At 36.6% G+C, this 24345-nt stretch overlaps 1 protein-coding gene across 2 annotated transcripts in view; it reads right to left on the reverse strand.

Moving 5' to 3' along the window:
• Positions 1 to 24345, reverse strand: part of GLRA3 (glycine receptor alpha 3) — a 92981-nt gene that overhangs the window by 23459 nt on the left and 45177 nt on the right. For both annotated transcript variants that reach the window (XM_074905773.1, XM_074905774.1), the window contains exons 4-6: positions 18258 to 18481; positions 15272 to 15354; positions 4533 to 4670 (exon numbers count right to left, since the gene is read on the reverse strand). In XM_074905773.1, coding sequence (XP_074761874.1) covers positions 4533 to 4670; positions 15272 to 15354; positions 18258 to 18481 — 445 coding nt within the window. The remainder of the gene's footprint in view (positions 1 to 4532; positions 4671 to 15271; positions 15355 to 18257; positions 18482 to 24345) is intronic.

The raw sequence follows: 24345 nt of genomic DNA on the forward strand, positions 1-24345 counted from the left end.
ATTACCTATGATTGAGACCAAAACTGAGTGTTGCTTAAAAGCCCAGGGGAGCAATGCATGTGACATAGGAGGTAAAGAAGGATGCTGTAAAGCAAGACCATCCTTGTAACGTGAATGGTTCACATATAGTGATTTTCCTGGTTGTTATGATTCTACTTCACTTCCCAAATTTGTCACTGCAGATATGCCAGTGGACACGGAAACATGAAAATGATCAGAAATGTTGTTGCATCACTTCAGAACACAAGATGATGAGCCATTATGTTGTACTGTTGCTGGAACTGTTATCTCCCTATATTTAGAAGCAGTTTGTTTTTCAAGCTGTGCTTACAGTGATCCATTTTCAGTCGGGCATGAAACACTGATGAGACATGCACTGATGAGTTTCCACATGCTGACCTGAAGCTTCATGTTAATTTTTTTCACAGGGAGACTTTTAGTTTGGGTTTGTTTTTTTTTTTTTTTTTTTTCTGTTTTACGGGATGTCTCAGAAAAGCTTTCCATCCTGTGTTGTAACTAAATTTAAACTGAAAACTCTTCTTTGGTCACTTATTGCATACCAGCTGTAGTTGCTTAGCATTCTCTTAAGAATCATTTTAGTCCAATCTGTCATAGGCCAGAGAAATAGTCTTTATTTCTAGTTTTGAAAAACAGTGTCTATTGTTTCTTGTGGAGTATACTAAAGGTATCTGTCTACAGTATCTCATTGCAGGAGCCTTAAAAAAGCACATTGCTGGTCACATATCTGAGTGATATAGTAATAGTTGTTTTATTTTAATATAATATTTAGGGCTTTTTAGCCTAAATATGGTAGTTAATAATATTGGTTGTAACAAAGAATTGAAAGGCACACCCATACTCCTAGAAACCAAACCAAACCCCTCTAATTGGATTAAATTAATTTCATACTGAAGACTTGTATAAAAAAAAAAAAAAATACTCTGCAGAAAATACTGTTATCTTGAAGTGGAGAATGTCACAATAAATGTGGTCCTGCACGAGTAAGTCTATATTTTCCTTATGGTTTGCTCTGCCAAAGTTCTTCTAGATTTGTACCTGTAATTTTTTGTGTTGTAACTCAGAACAGGTCACTCAGCTGTTTTCTTGGGTGAGGACAAAGCCAGTGTCAGTCAGCACTGCATTTTTTTCCCTGGCCAGTCATAGGCAAGTCCCACAACTATGCAATTGTCTTGTTTGCTGAGGTCTTTTAAAGCCTCCATCCTGAAGCGTATGGTGGATGCCTGCATCTGGGCTTCCAGGTTTTCTGTATTAGTAAATGGTTTGACTTTTTATGTAAAAAATAAATGGCCCTTTTTCTTTCTTTTTTTTTTTTTTTAATTAATTTTATTTGGAGGCACAATCAGCCATCTTTGTCACGGTTGTGGGCTGCACTCACATTTTAGAGCACATGTTTGGCCATAGAGATGCAGTTTGGGCAAAGCAATACAGAAATATAACAGACTGATGATTGGCTGTGCTGAGCTCTAGTGTAGTGTCAGTAAATACCTTCTCCCACCTAAATTTGACAGCAGTTCACAAGGACATGCGCACACACTTGTCCTGCAGGCACATTTTGAGAGTCGTGAGACCTCACATGCATCTGTTCCTCTCGCTTCTGATCTCACTTTAGGGCCATGGTGAAAAATACAGTAAATGTAAGTTGACTCTATGCAACCTAGGCCTAGTATGCTTTCCTATTTCTGCTTAGAAGAAAATTAATAGCAACTTAAGTAGGCTTGAAATATAGGTTATAAAGAAAAAAGTAGTGTCTCAAAAATACTGAAAAAAAGACGTTTCAGTCAAAATCAAAAGGTTTCAACTATGACAGTTGTAATGAAAAATCTTAGACAAATGAGTAAGAGTACAATTCAGCTTTGGATGAGATGTTTGGAGAGATATTTGTAAATCACTGGAAATTCTGACATTTTAAAACAGGTTTCTGTTCAATACCAGAATAAGTACCAAAGTAATGTTTTAATTCCTCAGAGATTTTTGATGCATCGCCTTATTCAAATGAACTTTGAAAAAAATTAGAATACTTTCTACCACAAAGTCTTATTTGTTAATGTCACTATACAGGTTAGAGAAGTTCAGTTACAGGCACATGTTAAAATGGTACAAAAGCAGGAGAGTCCTAAAAAGGAAGAATATATTGCCTATATATCTCAAAGGAGACAGAGAAAAATAATGAAAACAAAATTTTCTTGGTTTTCATGGGTATTATGGTAAAAAGAAAAAAAGAATAGTATTAATTTCAGTATTATCATTAACAAAGGGATGTTTGAGTGAAATACGATATGTATCTCCATTTCTGGAAAGATTTTAAGGATTAGCCATCACACAATTAGTGTGCAAAGCATGTGACACTGTCCTGCGTGACATCCTTGTCTCTAAATTGGAGAGACATGGATTTGATGAAGGGACCACTTGGTGGACAAGGAACTGGCTGGGTGGTTGCACTCAAAGAGCTGTGGTTAATGGCTTGCGTCTGAGTGGAGAGCAGTGATGAGTGGCACTACTCAGGGGTCGGTACTGGGACTGGTGCTTTAACATCTTTGTTGGTGACATGGACAGTGGGATTGAGTGCACCCTCAGCAAGTTTGCCAATGATTCCAAGCTGTGTCGTGTGGTCGACACACTGGAGGAAGGGATGTCATCCAGAGGGACCTGGGCAGGCTTGAGAGGTGGGACCGTGCAAACCTCATGAAGTTCAACAAGGCCAAGTGCAAGGTCCTGCACAGGGGTCAGGGCAATCCCAAGCACAAATACAGGCGGGTGAGGAGTGGACTGGGAGAAGTCCTGAGGAGAAGGACCTGGGAGTGTTGGTTGGTAAGAATCTCATGAACTAGCATGTTGAGCTTCTCATCAACCTCGCCCAGAAAGCCAACCACATCTTGGGATGCATCAAGAGAAGTGTGGCCAGCAGATCTCAGGAGTTGATTCTCCCCCTCTACTCCTCTCTTGTGAGATCCTGCCTGGAGTACTGTGTCCAGCTCTGGGGCCCCCAACATAAGAAGGACAGGGACCTGTTGAAGCAAGTTCAGAGTAGGGACGTGAAGATGATCAGGGGGCTGGAGCACCTCTCTTATGAGGACAGGCTGAGAGATTTGGGGTTCAGCCAGGAGAAGAGAAGGCTCTGGGGAGATCTTATAGCGGCCTTCCAGTACCTGAAGGGGGCTTATGGGAAAGCTGAAGAGGGACTTTTTATGAGGACATGTAGTGATAGGACAAGGAGTAATAGCTTTAAACTGAGAGAGGGTAGATTTAGAGTAGATGTAAGGAAGAAAATCTTCACTATGAGGGAGGTGAGACACTGGCACAGGTTGCCCAGAGAGGTTGTGGCTGCCCCCTCCCTGGAAGCTTCCAAGGCCAGGTTGGACGGGACTTTGAGCAACCTGGTCTAGTGTAAGGTGTTCCTGCCCATGGTGGAGGGGTTGGAACTAGATGATCTTTGAGGTCCTTCCAACCCAAACCATTCTATGGTTCTATGTATTTGTACAGTAAAAGTGCATATTATGTAAAAGTGTATGTAAAACTATGTATTTGTACAGTAAAGCTGTAAATATGTTAAACTATGTATTTTCACAGTACAAGTACATGCCAGCTGTTATAAAACTCAGTGTTGAAAAGCATTCTTCCTTAATTTTGATATCAACAGGACATTCCTTATGAATGTCACCTATTGAATTATATCCCTTCTGCCATTTCAGCAGAATCCAAATAAATTAGTTCTAAACTTAAATTTCAAGATATGTTTAATCTATTACAAATCATATTGGAGAGCAGAAATTAAAAGATATGAATTAGAATATGGATTAGAAGAGTTCTAGGGTTTTTTTCCCATGAGAAGATGAAAGCTATGCATTCTTAGCCTTTGCAACATGTTTTCATGAGGATTGTTATGTGATTGTCCAGTTACTGAGATAATTTTTTACAACTAAAAATAAAATAACTGTATTAGTAATGTTAAGACCCTTCTTTTTCAAATAATCCCAGAGATGATGAGCTAAACATCACAATTCTACAAAGGCTTCAACTCAGAAAAGCCACATCTTGTTTGGACGCCTGGCCGTTGTACATTAAGGATGCTTTCAGTTTGATTGCATTGCCCCCTTGCTGTAAGAACTAGGGCAGGGATAGCTGGCTTGGCAACCCTGTGGCCCGTTTTTCTGATTGAGCCAGGCCATGCTTAGTGCACAGCCTATGGACCTTCGAATTTTAGCAGTGCCTCAGATCCCACAGTGTAGATGTGGTCATGGCACCCATTGTAAAAATAAAACTTCTGACTGAATTGCTTCTGAATTATTTCAACGATATATTTTCTTCAGTTCACTGAAACAGAAGTTTGATCAGCCTTCAGCCTTTTATTTTGTTGTGTCAGTTATTTAAGACTGTGTTATGCTGCACAGTGCACCTGTACATTTTAATCTTCTTCTGAGTTCAGTGAGAATATTAAAAAAAACCCCACCTCTCCAAAATAACAATAAATGTTAAATACCTTTCCAGTTTTAATCACTAATATGCTTTCCTACCTGTATTGTAATGCTTGGTGCAGTAACATAAATCCTTTTCTTCTTTCAACAGAAACTGTGGCAGAGTGAGACCTTCTGCTACTTGAACTGCTCCCTTTTCTTGCCATTCAAAAATGAGATCATTCATTGTGTATCCAACTAAAAAAAACCAAAACAACAAAACCACAAATAAACTCTAAGGCAGCTGCAAACTTTGAAAAGCAGGGACATATGAAATAGTGATAATTTAAGTAAAAGTCATAAAAAGGAGATAATACTGGGGCTCTGCTTATACTTGTTAATCACAAAGTGTTACTGGCCATTCTGTACCATACTAAACTAGAAAAAAACTCAGGTTTTGCATCTTTTGTGAAATCTTAATGGCCAGGTAGTCTATTAATGGAATTAACAAAAGCATCAAAATGAACTAAACATCCATTTCTGTTGGGTGCATGGGAAAATCTTACACTCTCCAGTCCATGAAGGGTAAAAGAGGCCCTTCACACTCAGATCTCTTTCTCTTTCTTTTTTAGTCAAATGCTAACGAGCTGTTAAGGATAACCTACCGATAACTGGAAAGATCTTTTAAACTTTCAGTAAATGATCACTGTGCAAAGTATATTGTTCAGAATTTGCTAAGAGTAACTGCCTGCCTAAAATGTTGAAATTTTGAGTTCCAGTGAAGGAAGTAACCTCTCGGTGTGTGGGCATCAATCCTTCCTTTTATATTCAGTGAATTCATTACTCCTTGAATACATCCATATGTCATATGCTGACCTCAGGGTTGAGACACACTTCATCTTTTATGATTTGTCTATGATGAATGCACCTATAAGCTAAGAATTAGTGTTTATAAATTTAAAACTATTTTCAACACCTCTCCTTGCCTCTAGAATCTTGATGTTTCTTTTGGAAAGTACCTTCCTAAAAGGTATTTACAGGTACTAAGGCTGACTGCTGGTATTTTTTGGGGGCTGGAGGAATATGCTAAAAATAAGACTATTTCCTTTTAAATAAGTATTTAATTAAGATCAGACATTACTCGAGTCATTACAAGCATATATTAACTGTACAAGCCAACATTTATTTTTCTATCTTATTAAATGTATGGCATTCCATAAACAGAGTCTTAAAATTCACTATCAAGTGCCATAAACTATGAAAAATCAGAAGTGTAGCTCTTACCAAACTTTGCATGAATTCAGACAAAAAGCAGTTATGTGTAAAGCAGATTATCATTTGAAGCATGTAGATTATGGCTTGAAGTGATATCCCGTGAGTAAAACTCATTGCACTGACAAGAAACAACTGCTGTGTCAAAATATATTTCACTAAATCACATTCATTCATCTCTAGTGCTTGCTTTTAATTTTCATTATGATCTACCCTGTCCACTAATTCTTCTATAGTGCAATCTATTAAAAATAATCCCAGTGTATGCAAAATGCTGAGGTAGTCATTAATTTTTATTATGTTTACATTTAAAATACCCAAATATAGCTTTAGCATTCAATACTGTAACTTCAGTTTTGTAAGTCAAGATCATAATGATAAGAAGTGTCTTAAAATATAGAGGAGCTTAATGGAGAGGTGAGTTTATGTTATACCAAAAAATTTTAAAATAGTATAATATAGATCACATTTCCACTGGGTATGTTACATTAAATCAACTAAAATTAAATGTTTATTAAATACATGGCCCTTTATTAAATATGAAATTACATGGCCCAATCAAATGTGCCCACTGACTTGGGGAAATCTAAAACCAAGTAATAGTCCTGTAATTGGGGAAATGAGAAAAGAAATTATTTAAGCATATTGAACTATTTGATAACACAAATTTGTCTCTAAGTTTTCTTTAGTGAGCAGTGTTAACAAGGACAGGTATTCTTGATTTTTCAACAGAAAATATCTCATTATTTTGCACAGCTCCAAATAAACGGAGGATCTCTTTCTTTTTTTTTCCAACTACCGCATCATTCTTTCTTCTTGGCATGGAGAAAAGTAAGAAAGACTACAGTGGAAAGTATCTAGTCAACATCAGAAATAAATCAGAATCAGAGAATTTGCAAGGACAAACTGCAGCTCATGTCCTAGGCCCATCCCAGGATTCTATGCACAAAAGGGCTAAACTCCACATTGTTCTGTGTTAGGCAATTCTCAGGAGGAACAGCGATACTAATTGCGCTAACTGAACTTCCTTAATATCTCAAAAAAGGACAATAATTTTGTTTATTGATTAATTTTATGAAGAAGACTGCTGAATAGCACAGGGCTTAACACTCAGAATGCTCATGATATTGTGTGCGCTATGCATAAGGGGAAAAAACCATTTCTATAAAATGGATCTTTAAAGCAGTAATTGGTTACCATACTTAGTATATACACTATTACATTTTAGGTGTATGGTGTTAGATATGCAATGAGCCTAAAAATCAGTCCCCAAGCACCCTAATTTTGGGAGCTCTGGTGATTAATGTAATTAGTGTCCCTTACTGAAGCAACAAGAGAAGGCATCAAAGCAGATTTTGAAATTACCTTACAGTTCGGTCTCAACAACAGAGCAGAGACTTATGGTGCTGGTATGGATAAGGCGCCAAATTGCTTAGTGCTATCAATGGAGGGTGGGGGGCTAAGTGCACAGCAAGTAAGAGAAGTGTAAGATTTGGCAATAAAAATTTTTGAAGCCTCAGGGGCAGAGTATTATCTTTTAGATTTAGGATCCTAGAATTGCCAGTCATAAAAGTTTACAGTAATAGATTTATGTGGGTAACTTTAAAATCCTGATGCCACTGCCTGAGTTCTGTGGGGCTATACAGATCTTTCATGCATATGTATTTGCAGTACTGAGGCCTATATTTGCAAAATGGAGATGATTAGATGCTGCAGCAAAGAAGGTCTTTACTAAAATGCATTTACCTCACTCATCTGGATGAAAAAAGTACACTTGTCCATCCACTGCTGAAATGAATTTTACAGGAATAAAAATGAAAACAGGTAAATTATTTCATTGTCTGTATAAAATTAACAACTTAGCTGAAAAAAGGCAGATGAGAGAAGTGAGTAATGGTGCTCTCCTTGTTCCAGGTTTATGCAGCACCAGTAAATCTAATTGACCAAGGTCATAATTAAAGCTGAGTGTTCCTAAGACAGAATTGTAATTAAAAATAATTGATCTGAATGCAGCAGTACTCAAATAGTAAAATTCAGTAAGACAGAGATCTTTGTGTGGTCTCTCAAATTTTCTTGATATTCTTGAATAATGGCACGACTAGCAGAAAGGGCTAATTTGTTGGATAGATATAAGAATGGTTATATGAAGAGATCACCTTCTCAGTAGACTATGGGCTTGAAATGTGAAGACTTTATTCTGAACAAATGTGTGCTTACCAGTACAAGCTTGCACTGTATGTGTTATATTGTTAAATATGTTCTGTGTCTTGTGAGAACTGCACTGAAATACGTAGTAGTTTTAAAGAACAAGACGTTTCTCTTTAGGGATTCTAAGGGATAAGGAAGATAATGGTGCCTTTATTGTGCTGTTAGGTCCGTAAATACTGAATCCACAGAAACTAGCTGGCAGGAGAGTTGGCACAATCTAGGACCCTGATTCTAAGAAAATAGTGGAACAAACTCACAGCAATGTCATAGAATGATGAATCATTTCCCTTGCAGTTTTTCAAGTTTGGATTCACAACTATAGAAGGCCTATCTCCCTGGTGATACCTGTTTCTAGGTTCTCCTCCTTTTCTGTGTCACAGAAGCCCATGCCAAATGTTAATGCAGTGATGAGTTTTGCAGTTTGTTTATATTTTAGATTTTCAAAAATAGAAAAGACAATCACATGCCTCTAACATTTTTACCAGGAGGGCACTGTATTTTGTCTAGGGCAATAATTTGTTACCTTCCACTCAACTCTAAGAGTATAGGAAGAGATGACCCAAAGCCAAATCAGAAGAGTGCTTTTATCGACTACACATAACTTTTAAATGCTTATTAACTCTTGTTACAGATGTATGGAGCTTATTCTGTAGTAGACATAAGCATTTAGCTCTTGAATCTTGACTTCTTGGGATAAGACTTGAGTGTAAGATGTTTTCTCTCCGTGACTCACTTTCATTGTGTTTTGCTTTCTACAGGAAATGTGGTGTGCATGTCTGAAGGGAGTCCCAGTTTATGTATTTGGAAGAATAAACTGTGAGTCTATTTCTGATCACACCTGTCTTTCAGGGTAAACTTTTGCTACATAATGGTTATTCCTATTTGTAAATTCTTGATGTTCATTCTCACTATATTATATCTCTTGCTGCTGCTTTGTGAGCAGAACATATATATCTCTTACTTATTTTCATTTGCTACAGCCCAACATGATATTCAGACTTTAACTAAAAAGGCATTTTTCTTTTTTGACTATTAGGTAGTTTTGGTAGCTTACAAATTGCTACCAGATATTTTTTATTACGGGTGATTGGGAAATACAGTGTTATAGAGGAAATTCCTAGTGGCTACATTTTAGTGTTGAAAAAAAGACACTTAGTCACTGACCTAGTTAGTATATGAGGGCGCAGCTCACATTTTCATTGCTGGTGGAAAAAGTGACCCTTTTATACTACAGAAATAGTTGAAAGCAATGGAGGCTATCATCTGCTATAGTGGTCTGCAGGACCAGGCCAACATAAACTAAATCAGGTGGATTAGTAAGGACTTCTGTCACTGAAATGCAATATTCCAGGGTTTGGGTTTACAGGGTGTAAATGCATGACGGTCGAGAAAGGAAGTAGAGGTACCAAATCGTGTGTGTGTTACAGGAGGCACACCAGCTGCTGTGGCTGATGTAGAGTGCCGTTTGCAATGTATTTGTTATTGTCTGGCTACGCTCCAGGGGTTTTCTCTTACTTAATTCTATAAAGATATTATTATAATATTGTTGCATTGAACAGCAGTGTTCAGAACTTACAAGGCTGGTTAGGTTACATTAATATTGTCTCTATTAACCCAAATTCCGAGGTCTTGCACATCTGTAATACAAAAGCAGATGATAAATTGTTGGTAACTGCATGACTAGGCTATCACCCCAGGAGGAGAATTTTGCCAGAGGGAGTATTTCTCAGGAATTCATAAGAACTGTGTGTATGCATGGCACTGTAGCTTCTCAGCAAAGAAGCTCTCTTTATTTAAAGAGACACCTCATTTTTAGGAGCCTGATGTCACTCCAGGTAATCAGCTAGTGAAGCATGTACTGGTAGACTGAGACCTCTGCCTGAGATGAATATGAAGAACTGGCAAACTAAATAGATTTTAAAATTAACTGGCAGTGTAGAGGACCAGAAACAACTGGGGAAGCTGGATTTGGCCTCCAGAAGTTTTTTGTTAGAAAATGGTCTGTTACAGAGCTAGTGATAAGGGTGAAAAACTGAAAGTAGAACTCTGTGTGATCACACTTACGGAAGGAGGAGTTGTAAAAGATAACCCATTGGATAAAGAGTGGTTGTTAAGACTCGTGCCTGGAACAGGTGATGCAAAGTTTTGAATATCTGGACGTCGAATAAAATGAAACTGTAATCTATTTAATTAATCTAATCTATACAAAACCAGAAGGTGGACCTGAGAGACATACTAACTCTATTGTTTAGTCAACACTGAAAACTGTCTAGCTAGAGTGAAAATTTTCAGCATGTTCAATTACAGATTTCAGGAAAAATTGTAGGGAAAAGAATGCGATCTTGCTGAAATATTTCCAAGTAGCAACTATAGTGTCTGGAAAAAAGAAAATCAGACTTTTCCCTTGGTCTCAGTTATCTTTCCCAGAAAATAATCTTTTAAAAAATGGTTTTGACATGTTGTTATCAACACCTGTATGAGGTCCCTGAAAGAAAAAGGTAGATTGTCTCTGTGTTTTTTTTTTTTTTTTTTTTCCCCACTGATTAATCTTAATACTAAATATAGCCTTTTCATTAATCCAATTTTGAAAGTATGGGAACAAAGCCTGTCTGAAACAAATAGGGTTCCATTCAACCCACATCAGTCTACATGGCTCTATAGAACTTATCAGAACCAAGCTATTTATACTCATTGTATACATGCATGTTAAGAGTATGCAGATTTTATTTTAGCTAAGTCAGTATCAGCTGTAGGCATTAAAAACCTGTAATTTCATAGGCAAGACAAGTTTGTCTTGAAGAATTATTAAAGTGTTTTGAAAGTGTTATCATCATTTCTCTGGGCTGCTCAAGGACTACACCATTACAGAAAAACATTTGTTATTAAAGGCAAGTAATTCCCCTGTACCTTCAGAGACTCCACAATTGTTTTGGCAATTCCAAGGTACCCCCACTTTTACTTCTACTGACACAGTCTTATTTGCCAAGTTCTTTCTTTTTAACCCCCCTTAGAGTACAATTCCAAGACAAGAAGAATAACGTTTTTGAGCAAACTTGAGATCCAGCTGAATACCAATATATCTTGTGAATTTTCTATTCATTCTGTTTTATTCCAGGAAAGCCATGCTTCCCTTGTGTCATTTTACAATACCTGCAAGCATACTAAAACCTAACTATTTTCCTCCTGTTCAGTAAATAAAGACATGAATGGCATGAAACAACTGAGCTGAATATCTAGCATTTTGGTACAAGAGAGTTTGGTTTCATTACATTTATTTATAGTTCTTTTAATCCCAGTGATTTATCTAAATTTTATTCTCATGTCTTTAATGTTTAGTAAGGTACAGGTCCAAGAGTAACATGGGATTTATTCAGAAAACCAAGCAGTTCTTTTGGTATCCAGCTGAGGCAAGGACTATAGTCATGTTGACTAGAGTTATTTCACAACTCTTCTGTTAGGCATCCCAATGGCATGCCTCCAGGATAGACTGCCTGCACATTACTGTTCCTAAGAACATGGCAGAGGTATGAATTGTGCCCTAAATTCAAAGCAACATGGCAGGGGGAAGGTATGACAGTGCTAACAAATCTGGTTTTGGCTTGAGGTTAGAATAAATTCTGCTAATATACATTATGCACTAAAAATCAGCTGTGGTGCATTTCAAGGCTAAATTTATGCTGGAGCTACAAGAAAGCAGGTTTTATTCTATGCACTTCTAAGCTGTTTTGCAAAGGGTCTGCCCATTGCACTGCCCTCCAAGTCATTCTGATGGAAACTCTCCCTTGGGAGTTACAGGTTTATCCTACTTAGCCTGAATTTCAGAGAAGAGTAACATTTCAGGTCCAGCCCTCTACCATATCTCTGAAACCTAATATTGCTTGCTGAAGCCTATAGCTTTTCAGCTGTCACTTTTATGTTAGTTTCTGTGGGTTCAGCTGCAGTTGTACACTTACTACTGCTCTTTCATCCTGCATTGGTTGGGAGCTGAAGACTACAAACATCTAGCTCTCTGTAGCTGTGTGTCAGGTGTCACTTCAGATACGCACGGCGGGCTGAGTCACTCATCTGCAGAGTAGAAACCATAGGATGAGTTGTTGACAATTTTGTACTACTGAAATGAGAGAAGTGGTATGGTTTCCACACTTCCAAGCATAGGCAGGCATTGACCTAGTGTGTCCATAATTCCTGTCAGACACCTGAGGTTCCCTGGCAGATAAGAAATACTCTCCGGTTCTGTTATCCTTCTTATGGTGTCTTTGTGCTGACAAAATGCACACATCATTTTCTGTAATGCAGTAGCCTGTACTGCTGTAGCCTGCTTACCAGATCTTTCCATTTGCATAGTCTCCAATTTAGAGACTGGGAAGAAAGAAACTGTACTATTCAGGTAACAGCATCATGCAGTATGGAGTGAATTTCTCTAAAAATCCAGAAGATAGGAGGATGATTTTTTAGGAAGACTAAAAAGACTCCATAAATCAATAAGAAAAAAAAAAAAAGGCCATTGTTTAATATATTATGAGTGACAATAAGGATCAGAATAAAATTATGAGGTGAGCATGTTCTTCCTCCCTTACATATCTTACTTTTCATAGTATATTACCTCTTTTGTAATTGAGTTAGTCTTTTCACTATTCTTTGAAAATTCAGGAATATTGAATGTCACATAAAGTATATAATTGTGATATATGAATAAAGGAATGCTGTGAGATAAAAGTGAAAGTTAAAAATTAAAGAGACAAAAAGATCTAGCACATGAAAGAAAAACATTTATTTCTTGGGAGCCTGGCCACAGAAATAAATGCGTATTTAGCTGACATGTCTTTGTATCTCATTCAAGTAGAATGAAACTAAAATTATCTCACATGCCTATAGGCTGCCCTGGTATAAGTCATAGAAATATAGAAGGGATTATTTCATACATGCATTTTCATTTGCTTTCTTTCTAAGATACAAAAGCAACTCTTTCTAGTCGTTAAGAAACCATTTGGTAAAATAAATCCTTTAAAAATAGAAGACATTTCCACTTAAATATTTTTCAGAAACCATGATAAAAGTGAAGAAGGGGTAAATCCAGCTTCTTAGACTGACCTTGGAAAAAAAATATGACACGAGCTGGCTAAAAATATAAATATAATTTGGAAAGAAAAGCTATATATGAATTTTCCTGTTAGACTTTTGTATGATGGAGCAACACTTATCAATATTGAGGGAAAGTATCTAGTACCAAAGAAAATAATTACTTTATAGCAGAGGTAAACCCTATGATCTGTCCTTTATAAGTAACTGTCAGCCTTTCTTTGCAACCTGGTGGTAAGATCAGTAAGAAAAAGATGAGTGATTTGTTAGAAACTGTCCAATTTGCTTAGTGACTTGCAGGAGCAAGTCTTGCAAGATCAGATACAATTTAAAGAAGCTGTGAGATAAATGGGCCTTGTAAATTCATAAATGTAAAATGTCCTACCCAGTGTGGCAGTCAGTGGAAAAAACAGCGACTATCATCATTTTAAAAAGAAACATCTGGAAGCATGCCTGATGCTGTTTTGCTCCTGGAATCACTTTGGTTTTTATAACACAGCCTGATGATCAGATAATTTACTCAGGACATGAGAGGACTGCGTTCTTAGTTTTGAAACTCCATGTTTTCCACTTCCCTAGACAGTGCATTAACCACCAGAGGTAGTGCTTTGATCCCCCTGTTTAAGTTGTCTCACTGTGCACCAAAAAATGTAAGCCAGGAAGCCACAGGAGAGTATGACATTGTGGCCTAGAAATTAGAGATGCTTGGATGGATTCAGGCTTTGAGGGTTATGTGGTTCTAACCTCAGGACATTTGATATGAATCCTGGGAATATGGTAAAAGCACTCGTCTTCCTTCTTTTATCTATAATTTTAAAGAGAACTCAATGCCTGTTCTTAGCCAAAGACTCTGGAATTCGAATTTTTCTGCTCACCTTTTTATAAGATTTGGAAATTGGTTAGAGTTCAGACTTACATAATTATTTTTTTTAAACGTAGTTACTCTCCTGTCCAGCATGTAGATATATTTTGTAACTGCTCCAAGGTGTCTATTTCCCTTCCTATAATTCCTGTATAGAGAAACTGGTTTGGGGCAGGTGAATTCCTGCTTTTGAAGGTCTAGGAGCTTGGAAATTATGTCAGTGTGTCTATCTTATTCTGATTTATCCCAAAGTTATTTCAGGGAACTAATGTCTTGTTCTTGCAAACCTAACTGGTTATTCAGCTATCAGACACGTAGGTATACCCAGACGTCCCACATGCTGCAGAATTTTCTGCCTCAGGCCGGCTACTTTGTCCATCGTCTCTATCTTTCATTGTCTAGAGTTACAGGTAAAATAGAATTAGACAAGGCGATATGGGTAAACCTTTATTACTCGTAATTTCCTTATGAAATCAAATTGGATCTGTCTTTGTAACTAGAAGATTTTGGAACACTCATTTGTATTTGTTAGCTCTTCTTTTGTGAACATTGCCTCTCTCTACTATGTGAATGTGCAGCAGGGAATTTACTCCCACTGAACTGAGTGATTAAAAACAAGACTTCAGTGAAAAATATTCTGCTGGAACAGAAGAACATCTGTAGTGCTACTCAACTAGTAAGTATTGGTTCCATGTGGTGCAGTCTATGAGAATTGTGAGCTCCTGCAAGGTTTCTGTAAAGCAAAACAGAAGCCTGTTTGTTCAAGAATGCTCAGTTGTTGTATGACCTGTCCTCACAAGGACTGATAGAGAGGAAAAATACATCTGAGTTTGATGAGGGTATTAAAGCAACAATTTCATAACTTTTTAAACACATTTTTGATAAATCATACCTTTTGATTGTTCAAACAATGTATTACTTTGTCTGAAGCATAAATGTACATAGTGAATATACCTGCCATCTGTATGTACTCTGATACTTCTAGGATGATTAGGTAAAAATTAGAGATATGTAGCTATAACATGTAGGCATGCTGAAGAGCTAGAGCAGGAGACTGAAGAGCAGGGACTCAGTATATATAATCTTGTTTCCAGCTTTTAAGGACACCAAGTTATTGTCAATTTCAGGATATTCACGTAAATGACTTCCTTAAATTATTATCATGTTTCCTTTATGCTCTCCCATATACTGTCCCCTTGTGTGTGTGAACACAGGGAAGACTTAATGGTGAGAACCCATATGCATGAATTTTTCATAAAGATAAACTGGCACTCTTCCTTTGAAAATCATGTATCTTTCAGAGATTCTTTTTTATAAAATAGAGGATTCTTCTAAAAAAAATTGTTCTTGTACCATTACAAGGGGTCTTTCTACCTCCTGCATAGCTGTTATAATCCCTACAAAGGAATTTAGATGATAATACATTACGCAAACTTACAGCTTTCCAGCTGCATTATACATGTTTGCACATCCATTGGAAAATTTTTGAGATCCATCGGACAGGATAGTATTAAAGTCAATCTGAAAGAACACAAAAAAATATTTAAAATATACCACAAAAATGACATAGAATTGCACAGGAAGAATGCATGAAATCACTGGAAGTCATTAAAAATAGAAGAAAATATCTTTTTTCCTTAGAAAGCTCTCAAAAGCGATGTATATTAGCTGAACCAGTTTCACACATTCAACCTAGTATGACAATGTGGAAAAAAAATTATTACAGACTTTCAGAAAAACAGATTTTTCAGTAGGGTTGTCTAACTTTATAAGAACTCTAAAGGAATGCAACAACAGAACACTTTTTGGTGCTACAGCAGAATTATTGTACTGTTACAGTGTTTCAAATCCTTGACATAAAATTTACCCAGATTTGCAAGAATTTCATAACAGATGTCAGCTGCAAATCATGGTGGCAAAGTAATTTATGTGTTATTGTCCTAAAATAAGGTGCTTAAATTGTCAACACAAAGGTTTAAGATAACATTTTATGCTATCGATAGTAGACTGAAATATGGCTGGAATTTTGAACTGCAGCTGTGTTTCACATCTGTCCTGATACTTCCTGTGAAATACTTTGCAACCTATAGGCAAAAGAGGTATTTTTACATTTTATATCAATATGGTAATTTATCTTTAGAGTGATACTTCTCAGAGGAATGAGAAAAAAGAATATAAGAGGTAAAGGCACATGTTTTCCTTCACTGGCCATGTTTAGGTATCCATCATTCAAAATCATGACTGCACCTTTCTTCTTGCTAGAAAGTATCTTGCATGAAAATTTTGCCCCACATTAATTTATCAATTCAGTTGACAGAGTGTTCTCCAAAAACCAAACAGGCTTGAGTTCCATTCCTTACACATAAGGCTTTTCTATAATGGCAGTGCTCTAATCCCCCTTGCTTAAACCCATTCCCCAGTTTTTGGCCCTGGGGCTAAAGGGAAGTGGGCAGTAGGCAGCAAGGATGACTGTGTATTTCTTTTATCCTACTTTTTCCTTATACAAAGTTTCTTGATTCTTTGTTGCTATAACTTCTGTTTAGCCTTCAGTGACAGAGCTGCAGGGGGACAGTCTGAGGAGGGAACTCAGACCCAGGCCCTATTCCCATGATATTAAAAATGGTTCCAAATGCAAAATATAGGTTAGTAACACAGCAAGTCATTACAGAGAAGAGGCACCTGGACTTTACTTTGTGCTTCAGTAAATATTTTAATATTTTATATTAAGTATTCATTGAATCAGCAACTGAAACCTTTTCATTATTTTCTTGTCTGAATTGTTCCAATACAATTAGGGGAGGAGGAGACATTAGGGAATGAAAGGAAAAAGCAAATTTAGAAAAGTGTTTGTTTTGTTTTGTTTTGTTTTATTATCGGCACATTAGCAATTCACATGTCTCCCCTCATCAAAAGCTTAACTGACTCAGATTCACATAGCAACTCAACTAGATGCCAATTGTATGATTTTAAATCTGTTTCAGAAATTGTAATAGTACTTAAGTCATGGCAACATAAACTTTCTAGCTCCATAAGAAACACAGGAGCTATCTGGCATCTGCTTTCATCACAGTCAATGTTTGCTTTTATAATTTAATATTATATTATTTTTCATGTTTGGGTTTTCTCCCCATTTCATGGGACCATGAGCTTGGTCTGAATTCTGTTGAAGTTGCAATCCAAACTTGCGTCAATCTAGTGGTGTTGTCTAATACTCTGTATTGTACGTATCTGGAGGGGGTAGAGCAAGGAGGAAAAGTTATCTGATTAGAGTGGAACAACTGCCAGTGCCTCTTAGGGTCACTCAAACAGTCTGGAGATAATTGATTTAGCTCTACTTTCTACTTGGTTCTGGATAAGGAATCCTTTTTACTTGCTTTCCATCTGTTTCTAGAGACAGAATACATGTTGTGACTCTGAAGGATGGTTATATTCGCAGACTGGGGGAATAACCTTCTTTTATATATGAAATGCTTGCAGGAATTTTAACCCAACTCTTTCTCCCTGTGTAAGCTTGACAAGACAATGCCCACTTGCACTGGAAGGAGGCAGGAAGGAGACTCCCTTGCCACTGATACATCCACACAAGTCACAAACGTTTTCTTTTTCTCTTGGTATACAAACTGTTTTACAGATTCCTGATATCTTCAAAAAGTCCAATTACCCATTAATTCAGTATTGTAAAAGCTTGCAAAGCAAAACACTAAATGGACAAGAGGTATGTTTGTTTTGAAAAGTGTAACATTTTGCACAAGTAGGTCACTGTATTAATACTAAATCTATATCATGTCTGATGGGGATAATAGTATACTCATATCCAATGTGTTTCTCATTAGATCAGGTTTTTGAAGATAGTGGTAAAATGCCTGCTAATTGTATTAATAAAAGGAAAGTGGGGAGAAAAGAAAACAAGTAGGGTAACTAGATTTTGTCAATACTAGGAATGCTGTTTACAGCTTCTTAAACCTTTTCAAAAGTTTACTTTCCACTTTTCTCTCCATCTCCAGAAGTAAATGAACTACTTTTAAATGCCATGCTTCCTCCAACAGGTCATGTTTCTATGTTGAAGTGCAACTGCAATATCCAAAAAGGTGAAAAAGAAATAACATTGGACATTGGAGACTACAGCATACATAGGCCAGCTCATATTATAATTCTCCAGGGTTATTTGCTCTGTGCAAGTGTCCTAGCTCCTCTAGGCTCTTTTAAGATACTTTTATTATTTTTACTATGTGCATGCCAAATGAGGGATCATTTTCTATTTTAATATTAGCAATGAATATTAATGACTATAAAGTTCTGTATTCAAAACTCACAACTATTTTAGTGATACTTCTGCATGACTAGCACCTGAAGGTATCCATTAGTAATTCTTAGGTACAATTTTGAGCTTCTATCTGAAAAAAATAATTTGATTAGAGACTCACCTGATAGAATAAAGTACATTTCCATTTTTGAAAATTCTTAACAACTTATTATCTGTTGTAACTTCATGAAAGTTGGCACCTTTTTCATTAGCAAAGAACAAATCAGGTTTCCAAATTGAATCCAACATGGATGGATCTAAGTCTAAAGAGTCATCTGGATATTCACTGTATGCAAGGCGTGGGTCATTCCAATTCTGACGGAGAAAGATGTTCACTCGGTAATCCTGAATGAAAGAGAAAACAGGCAAAGCTTTATCAAGCATAGGGATTTAGCTTTTATTTCATTTCTTAGCCATGTAATCCCCTGTCCATCTGTGGATGACAAAAGAATTACTTAGCTGGATGCCAGCATGATACCTATTTGTATTAGTGGGGACACAATGGATAAGTATAAATACGCATTTCAGGGCAACTGAAAAAATCCCAAGCTAGGGAAATCCAGCCTCCATGTACAGTTCATATAACTCCATATAACCCTACCCCTACAGCAGCTTTGTCTTGAAATCAAAATGAGAGAAGCATAAAAAGAGTTTTCTGCCCAACTCCTGGTGGGTGCATTCCCACTTCCCTCTCAGGCAGTGAGAATCTGTCCCAGTGTAAGTAAAATTAAATTAATTTATTTTTTCTCTCTCTAATCTTTATGTATTTTAGATGCACCATTAAGACTTTCTGTTCCTCAGTTCCCTATCGAAATTTGTGTGAGCAGTAACTTGCCATATAGCTGTCTGAGGAGGACACGTGTTCCTCCTATGTTCAAATATGGTGAAGATCATATAAGTCCTTATGATAAATTATCTTAGGTGCAAGTGGAGTCACCTTAATTCCTACAGACAGTCCTGTCTTCATCAAGGGTGCTTTTATAGAAAAGACAAGTGGCGTGCTTCAAATTTCTGGAAGTAATTTTGGAGTTGTATATGCTGTCAGAGACAATGTTGTATTCATGTCTGGGCACATTCTTAAAATTTTACCACTCTGAAAGATGAAAATATTTGTTTTTAAATAAAAGTATTAACATCTCATTACATTATATCGAGAACTGTGACACTGAGAGTAAGGACATAGGTACTAAACTTTTATTGGTCATAATGTGATTTTCCTCATTATTTGCACTACTGCAGTAATGAAAGAAGATAATAAAATTGTTTGAAAGAAAGACAGGCTAGGTGCAGAGGGGAAATGGGAGCTGGTTGTTGGAGCTTATGTGACACTTCTGAATCTAACAGAAGTAAATAACTTCACTTGTTTATTCTAAAAAAGACAATGAAAATTAATTTTAAAAAGAAAAGTTTTTGAGTCCCAACAGGAAAGGAAGTATTCAAAACTGAGCAATGCAAGTTGGTGAATATCTATGGGTAGTAGTTATTAGTTTTTAGAATAACTATTTAAAAATCCACTGATGTAGAAATTGTCGGTACTGTTAAAATTCCAGTGTCGTATCAATATCTGTTCTTATGTAACTTGGAACATGCAGTGCAGCCATACGGTTGTGAGAATCAAACCAAGAGACGTAATAAAGGGCAAGAGGAACCTCAATATGCAACATTTATTCATGATAAATAGATTTTTATGTCTTCAGCATCCTGCTGCTTTGGTCAATTTAATTACTCAGCTTGAATAAAGGTAGCTAAATATGCTAAAAACATGCTTAACAAGCATTTGTTTCTTGAAAATCAGAAAATACTTCATATCCTCTAGAGGAAGTCCCAGCAGATGATTTTATATTCATATAAGCCAGTAAGTGGAAAACTACACCTGAAGAATGAAACTAAATCAGATTATTGTTTTCAGCAGACATGAAAAAGGGTCTTTGGCCAAATGGAAACATAGAAGATCAAATGTCAAGTGAAAAGTGCATAGGATTTATTAATCAATTGCTTTTTAAAATAAAATTGCTAATTAATTTGTTAAATCCCCACTTTCAGAAAAGGACTGCAAGAAATTTTCCTTCTTTTTCATCATGGCTAGTGACAGCCTCAAGAACCATAAAAAGTTCTAAAGAGAAGCTCTTGGTAATTTTTGTAATTAGCACCATGGTGTGATGGAAACAGAGGCAGGGATTTGTACTTCACAGATGTAGGAATAAGCTGCTTTTTTTCTTTTTTTTTTTTTTTTTTTTTCCTAAAGTAAGCCAAAACCCTTAGACAACCTTGTGCATCATTGTTCAAAGCTTGTGCCACATTGTTCACAGAACTGAGCTTTTGGTGTCTTCCGTGCAACAAGAGGACATAATACCCCTTGAAATAACCTTATTGTTTTGCATGATATCGCAAATACCACATAGTACCGGTTCCCCTTCCAAATTCCTGTATACAATCAAAAGGCCAGGAAGAAGCAGGATTTATGAGCAGTGATGGCTCTACTGCCTGTCCCAAGTGGATCCTTGCACCAAAGGAAACATTAGCTCTAAACCTGGGGCACTGGGTGTGAGCATTGGCAGATCTCAGGACTTCATCTGCACTTCAGCCAAACCCAAGCTTTACGTTTTAATTTTTATAACCTGAAGTATGTCTATTTATTTTATTTTTTTCTGTAGAATATGTGAGTATATGAATGGGATTACTTATAGAGTATGTATGTATAAGACAGAATGTTGGGATTCTAGAGGGCTTTCTACTAGAGAATGGACATGTGAGCAAGCAATCCTGCATGAGAACAAGACTGATAAGAGCCTCAGCCGAGCAAGAATGCGATAAGGATGTGACCCTGAATGAGGGGGGAGAAACTCGATGAGACAAACAACCCCCGGAAGAGGTTGGGACGGAAGAGGAAGTTCCACAAGGCAGGAAGCCTGGCAAGGCTGATGTGGCGCTTTTTATCCAATCATACCAAGGTTTAAAGCGCGGGCTAAGTCAACTGTCCAATCTTGAGGACTTGTACTGCGTGTTACTCACGTGTGCGGGAGAACATTATAAAAGGGCTTTCTTAGTGGTAATAAATGGGCATTGCTTGATCGTGTGCGTGCTTAGCTCTCCCGCAACAGAACAGGTGAAAAATGCATAGCAGAAAGTTGAAATGAAAATGGAAAATGGAGGAAGACAAATAGAGGTATCTATTCTAGGTTATGTTAAGATGTTCTGTATGTCAGTTTGCCTAAAGCTTATTGGTTTAAATTGTTTCCAGCTTTTAAGATGAAAAAAATCCTAGTTAAATTTTTCATTGAAACAATTGAAGCTATTTTTCATTTTTCTGTCCCCTGCAAAGTCTGACTTAAATTGGCTCTCATGAGTCACAAAAAAAATTCCTGATCTATCAAAAGGAAAGAGATACATTTGACTGCTATTGTGTGAAGGACAAGTATTCATTGTCTCAGTTTATAATTACACATTGCAAGCATAAGGCTTAACTGTTTTAAACAAGTAGGGTTGTTTGATGCAAGCACAGAGACCAGAATTAAACTGCCAGAACTGATTTGTTTTCCTACAAGAGGATTACTATTCTCACATGCTACTTGCCCGGAGGGGTGATTCCTGACTCAAATAACTCTGTGCTGGGGAGGCTCCTTGAGGGGAGAGAGAAATCATCATTTAAATTGTGTTGACTTCCACAGCCACTTTTATAACCTCAAGGCTGCCATTGTCTGAACAGCTGCTGTACCCTGGTTCTACAAAATGAGATTGCTTTATGGGTCTGCATTTGCACCACTGTCCTTCAAAACCCTTAGCTACAGGGTGAACTTTCTTAGAGGTCAGAATACTGTTCATCACCTTCATAGGGCTCAATAAAATAAAAACTGGGAGATCAGATAATTGCTCTTTGCTATCCATGCTGAGGCTGAGGCCATTATGGACTCCAGTATGAACATTTTGATTAGCAATTTCCAGACCACAGGGAAATCTAAAATACTCACTGAATATGTTGATTTCTTCTTCATTATACTGATACAGATAGAGCTGTATTCCCATAGCATACAGAATATAGCTAGACTGTTTTATGGAAACTATTGCACAAACCCTCAAGATATTAATTGCCTAACTCTGGTTTCTTTAATGCATTTTTAATATGCACTGTATGTAGTATCCTTCTAGATCTGAGAGAGATATAAAAGCAAATTTCAAAAATACGCCCTTCATTTGAACAATGCATATCACCAGCTCTCATAATTTTTGAATGCTATAATTTGAACCAAATAATCAAATTTTCGTGCATAAATGAATTTTCTTACAGAACTCTACATGTTGCAGTTCCAAATACTGTTATAATTTTGACTAATATACCTATCTAAGTGAAATCTAGACTTTTCTTTTTGATAATGTAGTCAAATGGTTCTTGCTTTATTTGTTCTAGTTCACTGTAAAATTTTAACATGAAAATCTCATTGACTCTCCAAGAACACTGTTAAAAGTAAATTTGAAGGCACTATGAGAAATATTGTTTTTGTGAATAGTTTTTTTTCATCTGATAACTATGGCACTTTGTTGTAATGAAAGCTGGATATGATCTTCTGATCCTAAGAAGATATCACAGAGCTGCTCACATGAAGGCTGAAGTGAGGAATAATAAGACCCAAGGGAATCCTGGCCTAAAAGAGTAACCAATGTCTTGAAGAGCCACTTCAAAATACAATTTTGTAACTGTAGTGGGCTATTTGTTTTATTGAATTTGTTTATCACCCCATAAGGAATGAGACTATTTGGTCATACAGTTAGTTGTATGTGTGTGTTATTCTTCTCCCTCTATCCACTGCCCCACCAAGTTATCAGGTGTTCAGCTGCTAGTGAAATAGAATTAATAGTTTCATATTTCAGCACAACATCCTTGGTACACCAACCTAAAAAGGAGTGTTGTAGAGCATATGTCACTTAACTTTCCATTTTGTTTCTTGGGTAAATGAGAAACATATTTGGCCTTTGTTCTACAGAATATTATGGTTGCCTTATGCATTTTATCTTCAGGATACTTTGACTTCTTAATATTGATGTAATTTGTCAAAAAAGATGTTTGCAATGGCTAATTAAAAGCCCTTTGGGATTTTGCCTTTAATACTTTAAATTTGATGCAATACTGTGGAAAAAAAAGGTTAGACTTAAGACTGCCTCCACAACTGGAAGATAAAATGGAAAGCTAAGCAGAAAATGGTCATTTTCTGAACCAGAGGAGTGCTACACAATCTAGTGTAGTACTAAACTTGTTACTGTTACGGAACAGCAGTAAAAACATCATACTAACTTTTTTATTTCACAGTTTCCAAGATGGGTGTTCCCCTTGTAACATATGCTTTCCTGGTTTACCATAGCTAGAAGTTGGTTGTTGGTGTTTTTTTGTTTTTTGTTTTTTGTTTTTTTTTTTTTTTTGTTTCACATTAGAAAACCATCAGACAAAATGTCACAAAAAGTGAAGGATGATTTTGTTTTTTGTTATACTAATACAAAGGTAGTACCATGGGGGTACTCGATGGATACAGGTTGTAATAGCTGTCTTCTCTCTCAGGTTTGCTTTCTCATTCTCACTGCTGTACATGAAAATCTGCAATGTTACAGAACACATTAATAGTTTTAATTTTTACTGGTGAGATTTTCGAAAGTTGTTATCTCAGTCTCTGAAAAACACGCAACTTGACGTGCTTTTTATTGCCACCTTAATCAGCAGAATTAGACAGAATGCCCTGTGGCATAGTAGTACTTTGCGGTAATAACACCTTTCCATTTTAAATTTGTACACTGGCCCTAAGCATGTCAACCACACATTAGGTAACCTAATTTGGGTAAACTGATGGAGTTTCCTTAGCTTTCCTTTACATATCTGAAAATTTCAGACTGGACCAAATGCTATTCAGCTAATGATTTCAATACGCCTTTGACGAAATTTCCCTAGTATAGAAACTCAAATATTTAAATTTAAATAAGTCCCTCAAATTGGTAAGTAATTTTCCATGCAGGTTACCAATGTCATTGCAAAATCAAAGTAGGAGAGGACCCTTGAAATGCACACTGACATTTGAAAAATGTAAATACAGTTTCCATAATCTGAAGGATTCCCCTGTATTTCCTCATGCTTAGTAGTTGTAATTCCATGCTTACTGGTATTATTTATCCATCTGTAGTTATGCATGTTCTGAAAAAGTATAGAAGAAAGTGCAAAAAATGGTGAT

Source organism: Athene noctua, chromosome 4 (assembly GCF_965140245.1).
Source record: "Athene noctua chromosome 4, bAthNoc1.hap1.1, whole genome shotgun sequence".
Taxonomy (NCBI): Eukaryota; Metazoa; Chordata; class Aves; order Strigiformes; family Strigidae; genus Athene; species Athene noctua.